At 38.4% G+C, this 10145-nt stretch overlaps 1 protein-coding gene across 3 annotated transcripts; it reads right to left on the reverse strand.

Annotated features, from left to right (window-relative positions):
- Positions 1 to 1492: 1492 nt before the first annotated feature.
- Enpp5 (ectonucleotide pyrophosphatase/phosphodiesterase family member 5) lies at positions 1493 to 9903 on the reverse strand. 3 transcript variants are annotated; one of them, XM_048805412.1, is made up of 4 exons: positions 9754 to 9903; positions 6365 to 7228; positions 4783 to 4959; positions 1493 to 2686 (listed from the first exon to the last, which is right to left on the reverse strand). In XM_048805412.1, the coding sequence occupies exons 2-4, from the start codon at positions 7197 to 7199 to the stop codon at positions 2259 to 2261; spliced, it is 1440 nt and encodes a 479-aa protein (XP_048661369.1). In that variant the 5' UTR covers positions 7200 to 7228; positions 9754 to 9903; the 3' UTR covers positions 1493 to 2258. The 3 variants fall into 3 exon arrangements, with proteins under 3 accessions (XP_048661369.1, XP_015343304.1, XP_048661370.1); XM_015487818.2 differs by lacking the exon at positions 9754 to 9903 and adding an exon at positions 9612 to 9747; XM_048805413.1 differs by lacking the exons at positions 1493 to 2686; positions 9754 to 9903 and adding an exon at positions 9612 to 9747 and having other exon boundaries at positions 4509 to 4959.
- Positions 9904 to 10145: the final 242 nt, after the last annotated feature.

The raw sequence follows: 10145 nt of genomic DNA on the forward strand, positions 1-10145 counted from the left end.
TAAAAAATTAAATCAATTTTAAAAATTTCTATTTACAATTAGAAGGCTTAGCCAAGTCTAAATTGTGTTGCCATGTGCTGATTTGATCATGCAGACCTTTAGGTAAAATTTTAAAAAGCTATCCAAGGGTAAGGAGTGACAAGACATTCCCAGAAAAGTTTAAAATTGATTTTTCTTCAGGTAAACTCTCCTGCTGATGTTTGCCAGGAAAACAGGTGTCTACAAATAAACCATTCAATAATCTTCACATCACAATTTTAATGCTCTCATCAATGTTACAGAATATACCTTCTTCTAAGGTGATAGCATATTATAAAATAAACTTAAAGAGTTTAAATATACAGACAGCATTTGAATAGTAATGCTTTAAAGTGGTCCAGTTTCATCTTCAAGTCACTATACTGACCCCGCAATAATGCAGGTACGTTCATAGCTGCAAGCCAAACGAGTGCTCACACATTCTGGGAAGCCCAAGCCAGAATCCAGACTTCTGGAATTTGTTATGTAACTTTTCCCCCCTATATTGGCTATGCCCAGTTATTCCATTCTATCCTATTAAGTAGTTTTTAATGAAAACAAAACAAAAAACCAACTAGGTGCCAATATTCTTTATTGGCATTTTCACTTGAAAATCATTCATCTAATTTTAGGAAGCACTGAAATTCAGTTATACTTTTTAACTATGTCACTTGTTTTTTCCACTTCATATTCAGTTTGTCCTTTCTTTTTGAATTGGTTATGACATCTGCTTATTAGCCAACTGGTATAAAATAAAGCCACAGTAATATCTATAGGCCATATGTCTATTTTGCTAATTTTTTTTTCAGGAAAACTCTTATTTTCTGGGTATTTTCATTTATTTAAGAAGTTATATGTAATATTGTGCCTATCCCTAGCTTAACTAGTGATCTAAAACACAGCTTTAGGTTGTTGGAATGAGAGGGGTGAGATGACCAGGCAGGTAATAAATTCTGAGAAGTAGAGTCTATTTATGGTTTCATCTTTTATTTCAGGCACATGGTGGGTATTCAAATATTTCTTGAAACTGGATTAAATAAATCTCAGCCCCTGTGTTTCAATGTTACCACTAGTTATTTCACTAGTTTGTGCCATTAGGTAACCTTTGCCACAGTGCTGGATACAGTGTGAACAGCCCACATGTGGTCCTAATTCTTTTGCCAGACTCCACACAGCTCTTTTCAGGGATCCAGTGGCCTATATTTTATCTAATATGGTTTGTATTCTTTTGCAACTCTGGATCTTCAATGGATCAAATCTAAAGATGTTTGTAATGTTACTATGTGCTACCAAAACAAACACACAAACACACACACTGTTTTATTTTACCTTTAATGTGATTAATAGTGATTTAGTTTTCAAAGAAGCAAATAATTACAGACAAGAGAAAACACTGCAGAGATGGTACCTGATCTCTGCTCTTCAGGCCACTGCTGGATTATATAGAAAAGAAACCTATATTCATGGTGTTTTCGTTATTATAAAGTCAGAGTACTGTGACTAATCAGGAACTAGCAATAATTTATGACAGAAACAATTATGTTTAGAATGCATGTCAGTATTTGAATCTGTATGGAAGAAAAAAAAAGAATCAAAACCTATGTCCTTTGGAAAGAAACATAACAAGAAACGCCCACAGATGCAACCTGCTGTTGGGAATGTATCTCTCCAAAATTCAAGGTACAAAGTTTGTTACATTTAATTTTCAAGTTTTCAACTTTCTTCTTGTTTTCCCAATTTAAGAAGATAGATTTATAGATTTCTACATTATTCAGGAATTACTAGAAATTTATCTCACTTTGAACATGAAATGCATGTATTCTGCTATATGGGTGAAAAAGTTGTCATTGTCAATCAAGTTATAAGACATAATTGTCTGTAAAGTGCATTTCAAAGAAAAGTACCCACTAGGAGAGTAATTTAAAGTGCAATGTACAAGGTACTTTAAATAGTGCAAAGTTGCTAAATATTTACATTATATGTGCCAAGTCCAAATAAAGCCAGATCTCATCTACCCCTAAGAGGACAATGGAGAAGTACTCTCATATCTTTACTCCTTTGCAGGTGTAAGTATCTTGGTTTGTGTGTGTGCATGTCTACGTGACTGTGCATAAACATGTATTAACTGATTGATGGCCTTTGCAGATGTCTGAAACTGGTTTCCTAGAATTTGAAACTTTTAAACAATGACATAATTATGCAATCTCCACTTCGATATGCAATTCCATTTCAAAGAAGCATTAAGCTTGTAATAATGGTTGAGCAATTTCAGCCTGCATATCTTGTAAGGCAGGTACTTGACTATGAATTAAATGTTTAATGAAAATTACAAAAAATACAATCACTATCATGCTGCCAAGAGATACCCCTATGAAATAAGGGTATGACTCCTCTTGCTCATATTCTCCTAGTTGGTCATTACCAAAGAGGAGTGTGGTACTCTGTGTATAAGGAATTGCTTTTGGAGATGCTGAATTGAGCAGATCCTGGACATTCCTGAATGATCCATTGTGTGGCATAGCGGTGATATTGAGGAGATGGCACAGCAGTGGGTACAGATCTGTGGAGTTCATGGCTTCTTTTGTGAAATTCTTTCTGAAGGCAGGACCGTGGGCTAAAAATATTGGATGCATTTCTGCTAATGCATTATCATAACCATGGTTGCCTACTGTAAAGAGAAAATGCATGAATAAGTTAGCCAACCAGATGGCATTAAAATGGAAATAACTGTTGTATGGTCAAGTTCTGAACTTAAAATGCAAATTTGATCTAATTTGACTTTAAAAATAAAATAATCTTTTACAATCTCTGCTGTTGTCAACCCCATAATTTACTTCGGGAAATGAAAGGTCAAATGATCACAAATGTTTTTCACAGTCCAGTACTACCTTAAGCAGCAGAGGCAAGACATAGGCAAAGCCAAACCAAGTCAGGGAGACATGAATTTCTTTCTTTTTTGTGGCTGGCAAACTAATATTCAGCAAATATTTATTGGGTGCCTACTATGTCTAATTTTTATTATAAAGATAAGGGTGTTCTTAGACTTGATTATGAAAACAATAAACTCATAATTACCAGTACAAAGGAAAAACAATACATAAAGAAAAACAAAAGATGCCACAGAAATCTAATCTTTAGCTAAAGCTACAATTCACTACTAAAAAATAGGTCAGGACTTGTAAGTAGAGTGGAAAAAATCTTGACTATGGTGGCTTGGATCTGGATCCAATTTAACATTGAGTGCTTTAGTGTGGTTACAAATACAGTAAAACCTTTAGGATCTTCTGACATTTGTATCAAGTGATAGAAAATTGAAGGATGAAAACTGCATGATAAAAGCTGCCTTTTAAAGGCATGTAGGCCTAGCATATCAGGATACAAGACAAATTATATAATCTGCAATTGACCAAATGGTTGCTATGTTTGTTTCTATGAGAAGTTGGTATCTAGATTCTCTGTCATGAAGATAAAGAGAATTATCTCATATCACACTTCTTATTAGAAAATAAGATTTAAAATTAAACCAGTATGACTTGTATATGACCTTTCTCTTTAGAGTTTGTTTTGTAGTGGTAGTACCTATCATAAATGCTTGACTCAGTACATAATATGTAATACCTTTCTTTTGAGATGGGCGTCTTGCTATGTTGCCCAGGCTGGCCTTGAACTTGCAATCCTCCTGTCTCAGCCTCCCGAGTATCTGGGATTACAGTGTATGCCCAGGTAGTAGGCAATAATTTAATAAGAGATGACTAAGGGCAGTGGTTCTCAAACTTTGTAGATGAGACATGTGAACACACACATTGTTAAGCTCTACCCTCATGGTTTCTAGTTTAGTAAATCTGGATTGGGCCCAAGAATGTGCATTTCTGTCATTCTCAGGTACTTTTGATACTGCAGGGCCAGAAAACACAATTTGATAACCACTGCTTTTGGACTTTAGCGCTTAATTATCTTGTGGTACTCTGGTTGACAAGGACTACAGTAGCCAATATTTAACTATTTGTTGAATAAATTAACATAATATAATAGAAATAGTACTGAAGTGTTCTGTCAAAAATAAAGGTGACCAATCTAGTGTATATGTAGTTCACAACACCAAAATGTTTAGAATGCTCTTAAATTTATGTAAACTGTAAAATACATATCTCAAAGATAGCAGTCCTCTTTAACACAAACACTACCTGCACAGTACACAAAAAGAACATAACAAGGTGGAAATTATTCTCATGGCAAGGAAATTATTTTTAAACACCTTCTTGAAACAGTTTCCCTGATATCATTAAATATCGGGGTACAGTTCTGTTATCTGTATGTACAGCTTTTAGGAACCGGAAACCAGGTACCAGTATACATCTGCTATAATGAGTCACAAATACACTACAAATGACATTGTCATGCAACTGCTTTTCTTTCAGTGAATTAACATGTTAGGATAAGAACCCAAGTCTACCTAAAGTTGTGTACATTTTTTTCTTTTTTTTTTTGGGGGGGGGGTGCAGGGGACGAAACCCAGGACTTCACGCATGCTAGGCAAAAAGTCTACCACTGAGCTACACCCACAGTTCTGTACATTTCTTATGTGTATATCAAGGACCAATATCTAAAAACATATCTAGATAGTTAAATACTGATACAACATTGGTCCTTCAACATTTAAGGTAACAGAGTAAAAATATCAGCAAGTAAACTGCTGTATTATCCACAGCCTCCATGTTAGCAAAAAACGATGCAGAATGGGAAGAAATACTATAACATACTCACACAGAAAGTCATCTGACTTATTCTGTAAAATATACCACCCTTCGTCAGCCACTGCTATGATTGGTTGAATTCGATCGTTGTATTTGTAGTGCCATCTCTCTGGAATCTCCTCTTTTTTGTAAACAGTAAGATTCGGATGAGCATGAGCCAGTGTTTCATAGACTTCATTAAATTTACCTAAAGAGAGAGGAGGAAAGGCACTCAAAACAGGGCTCTCATCGCCATGAACAGCCAACCTCAGGCAGCAGACTCCTTGATGAACATCACGGAATTCAGCCAGACATAGAACCACACCACCTTGGAGAAAAGAATACTGAGGGACAAATAGAAATAATTACTCTTGTGTTGTAAATAAAGTCGCCTTACAGAACTGTGAGGATTTTTCCTAGAACCAAAAAATCTCTAAAGTCTTAACTATGAGTATACACATGCATGCACACATGTGTATTTATTTGTGACACTAAGGAAAATGTCCAGGGTACAACAGTCCCTAAACAAGAACAAAGAGCTAGGTTCTGATGTATAGGAGTGCAGAGACAGAATCTTCAGACAAGAAAACATGGTATATAGAGGGTGGGGCTGGGAAAAGATGATGGAAAACAGCAGCTTGTGAAACAGAAAGGTCCCAATACCCCAGAGGTGTTGCAGAAGTCCTCCCAGACCTGCACATGAACTACACCTGGGCACTGACTTCAATGCTTGTTTTTTAAATCCATTTCTTGGGGGCTTTGTCCCTGTCTCCCACACCCCAACAAGGGAACATGAATCCAGTTATATAAAGAAAATTGGTGGGCTAAAAATCAATTAAATATCAAGATAATACTTGTTATTCGTTGGAAACTTTGTGTGTAGGCATCTGTGCATACTTTAACATTTACTGCTCCATGATTCTTTTAATTCCTCTGTGAAGGACAGAATCCACATTTTGTGAGATATTGCAGATTTTAAAAATCTGTTCTCAGCTTTGATACCTAACACCAACTTATAAGGTGAGCAAATATATCAGAAGAGTGGGCCAAGTCATATTCTGTCAATCATTTTGTGACCTCAGGATATTAAGTCTTCGGCTATCTTAAAATGGAGCCAATGCTGAAGTGACAGGTTTGGTACAAGGATCCAGCAGAGGTTCATAGAAAGTTCAAGGTATTGTTATTACTTACCCTGCTTATATGTAAGGAAAATGAATCTTAGGAGTAACAAAAGCCTTTCTCTTTATTGCACTGTTAAGCAGGTCCTATTTAAAGGTCTAGAGGAGGCTTTAGAGCTTCCATGAAATCAAGATAATTGTATTCAGTTGTTGTGTATGTCTTTCTCAGTTCGAGAAGGGAGGTAATGGCTTTTATCACTGTGATTCCAAAATAGTTAAAAAACCTACTGCTATAAACATACAGAGAACATACATTTCAATATTTTATGAAAAAGGAAAAAAATCTCTAAGAAATTTAATCTTTTCAGCTTTCAGGATTAAATCCCAGAACACTATCACACAGGCAACTATAGACACAGAAATGGAAAACACTTGTTCATTACACACTGGGCAAATGCAGATCTAGCTTCAGGTCAGCTTTCAGGTCAGACTTACCTTCTTTTGGCAAGATGGCAGCTACTGGAGATTGGTCAACCAGGGTGTACTGATCTTTATCCAGATACTGGTCAAGTTCTATTACCCTTTCCTTAGAACACTGGGTCATTCCATGATCACTTGTGATGATTAGGTTCACAACATTCCACAACTTTGCCTTTTTAAGCATCTGTATGAGATATCCTAACTTGTGGTCAATATCTGAAATGACAGGCCCCATGAGTGGACTGTCAGGTCCCAAATGGTGGCCCATGTCATCTGGGTCTTCCCAATAGAGAAGACCAAGATTTATGGGCTCTTTTGATGTAAACCATTCAATAATTTTGGCAACTCTGTCTTCAAATGAGACGGACTCATTGTAAGGCATGTAGTAAGTCGGAAAGCTCTTATGGATCTTTACATCTGCTCCAGGCCACATGGCTGCACCACTAGCATGTCCCGCCCTCTGATTTGTGATCCATATTGGTGTTGCTTCTTCCCAAAACTTGGGATCATAGATATTCATGTGATCCAAGGAGAAAGATTTGTTCAGAATAGGATCAAACATGTCATTTGCAACAATCCCATGATTCTCTGCAAAGAGGCCAGTGACCAAAGTATAATGGTTAGGGTAGGTCTTTGTAATAAAAATATTAGTAACTTGCTTCACATGAACACCGTATTTCATAATATAATGAAAATGGGGTGTTGGAACTTTAAATAAGTAATCCCAACGGAATCCATCAAATGAAACTAGCAAGACCTTTTGCTGGTCTGGTTGGAGAGAAAATGTAGTTGAAAGAGTTAGTGCAGTGAGTGCAAAAGACGCTGAGAGAAGCTTTGAAGTCATTTTCATGGTACTGGATCAGTTCAGTGTAAGGTAATCTGTAAAATAAACATAAAGAAGTTAATGGCAGCAATTTGTTTTGTATGCTTTACTCCAACCCAAGATACTGCTTAGTCATTCCAATTACATCATAGCTCAGAGCCTGGAAGAATGACGTGTGACAGAACTCCATCTTCAACAAGAGACCTGGATCCACATGTTTAAGAAAGCTAAGAAGTTTAATTGCATTTTATTTTCTAAGGATTTTCTCAAAGGAATTATTGAAATTAACTCCCAGTAGCATTTAAAATGAATTTTTTTTTGTAGTTGTAGATGGACAGCAAGCCTTTTTATTAATTTTTGTATGCAGTGCTAAGGATGGAACCCAGTGCCACACACATGCTAGGCAAGTGTTCCGCCACTGAGCCCCAGTCCCAGCCCCCAATAGCATTTTTAAATATGATATCATTTACATAATTTTTTCAGAAACATTTTCAGTTTTATCCAGACTTCTGACCAGGAATTTTTACATAGTCAAATACCTAAGAATATATTCATCATGGATGGAACTTAGCAACAAGGATATATATTAGTAAAGCCAATAATGGTGCTATTTAAACACATGCATGAGCACCCACCCCTCCACAAACATACTTTTCAAAGCCAACACTTAGGTTAGCTAAGAAATCTCTTGAATTCAGCTTTTGACATCTTCCTAATTTGAACATGGTGAAGTCATTCTGAAAATTTAAAAATAGATCCTGTCTTGCCTTGATATATCATAGAGAGAGGTAAATAAACCTGCTTGGCATGCTTGCTTTGCTTTCAGAAGTACAAACCGTTTGGTTCATCATAGAGGTATCACTACAGAGGAAAGTACTTGAGCTTGGTTTCTTGAAGTGAAATACAATTTATGACTTCCAAATATATTTGTCAAATGTATTCTGTACTCCTTTAATAATACAGCCTTCTATACTAAATGATTAGATTTTAAACTAAGTATAAATAGAAACATAATTTTTAAATTAGATGTTGACCTTCCTAATGTTACAATTAATCAACAGTTAATCTTATCAGTGGTATGTACAGAAAAAGTATTTCCCAGGATTAGATTTCTTTGGAATACAATTGCTGTTTTTAATTTGCATATATTACTACAAAACCAATAATAACCTTTTAATTCTATTTAGGAAAGCTAATAAGAGGCAGTATGGAGAAACAATTTCATGTGTATGCTTTGTTGTTTCTCATTAAGTCAATCAAGGATCTTGTTCTCTCCCTCTCGGGTCCATCTTGCAGGAAGGTACTTATAAGCCCATCAAAACCTGACTTAACCAAAGGTTGGCTAAGAAATTTATTGAATTCAGCTTTTGATATCTTCCTAATTTGAGCATGGTGAAGACATTCTGAAATCCGGAAAACAGATTATGTCTTGCCTTAACATCTTAGAGAGAAAGGTAAATAAACCTGCTTGGCATGTTTGCTTTGCCTTCAGAAGTACAATCTGTAAATGATGTATATTATTAGCTGAGGGCGATAATTCTACTTCATTTCAAAAACTGGTTTTACGTTACTTTAACTGAAATTGTTTTAGGTATTGGTCTCAAGAAAATGGCTCAAAAATTAAAACTATTAATTTTTCCGTTTCTGGAAGAAAGCTAAAAATAGCCGCAACAGGAAAGTGCACATTGGAAAATGCGAATTTATTGACTAACGTATCTGGCTGAGGATATGTTCCTCCCTCTCCCTTCTTCACCAATTTTCTCCCCCACCTTCCTAACACAAAGAAGGCTCCTATCAACCAAATAAAGGCTAAACAAAAGAGTCGACTACGTGGAACACCTGGCTTTAATCTATTTTAACAAATTCAATAATTGCGGTAAACAAGCTGCTTTCCTTGGGCAATCAGTCAGCAAATATAAGTGTGGTCTAGAGATTAGGGATGTTTGGTAAGAAGAAAGAACCAACATTATCACATCGATGACATAAAGCAAAAAACAGAGATGGGGGTGGGGATGAAAGAAATCACATATTTCTTTTCTACGGCATAAATGCTGCACGAAGCCCTGGGATTTCTAGATGTGGGTTCCTCCTCCCCTTCAATCCTTCCCCCGCAAACAACCTTGGAAACCTGGAGGGAAGGGGCACCAATCGAAGGGCAGAAGAGGAAGGTGAAGGAGGAGTGGGTATATATAGAGCAGGTAGGCAGCAAGGGGAGGGGGTTGCATCGCCTCATCTTCTCCACCTGGGCTCCATGCTAGCAATCGAGAAGGTTCGCATTGGAAGGTACGTTCCCTGTTCCCAGACCTCCCTCCCCCGAGGCGGGCGAACGTTCCCTCGGGGGCTGTCTGGGTGCGCGCTACCAAGGCGGGGTGATAGCTCTGGGGCGCATAAAGCCGTGTGGGCTCCCGGGGGGCAGGCCGTCCACCCCCGGACTCTTACCCTCACAGCGATCCGGTCTGTCCGCATCGGTTGGGGACAATAGGAGCGAGGGCCTGGAGGAGGCTCCCTCTGGTAGACCGAGTCACAGCCGGGAGGTGGCGGGAGGAACGAGGGGGAGCCCCCTGAACCCGCAGCGGCTCACCTGCCAGCAGCCTCCGCGCAAAGCACCTGACCCGCGCCGCCGACCGCCCAGCTTCTTGGCTCCCATTGGCTGCTGCGGGATTGTCACCTCTGCGGGGCTGCAGCACGGAAGCCAGGCTCCTAGGAGTAGCTGCGCCGCCTGTCAATCAGTGGGAGCGGGGGCGGGCTCTGCCTGGGTTTGGAGGATGGAGAGGGAGGGAAGCCGGGGGACCAGAAAGCCTGCAAGGACCCAACTGGTAGGCCCCACCGGGTGGAGAGGCTAAAACGCACGTCACTTGGCGCTCCCTCGGGGCCTGTCCCTGTTCACACACACAACGTTCCGCACTGTGCCTGTTCTAGACAACCACTTATGTCAGTGATGCTGAGAGAAGTTAAAGCGCTACCGCGGCGGTT

Source organism: Marmota marmota, unplaced genomic scaffold (assembly GCF_001458135.2).
Source record: "Marmota marmota marmota unplaced genomic scaffold, marMar, whole genome shotgun sequence".
In the NCBI taxonomy this organism is placed as follows: Eukaryota; Metazoa; Chordata; class Mammalia; order Rodentia; family Sciuridae; genus Marmota; species Marmota marmota.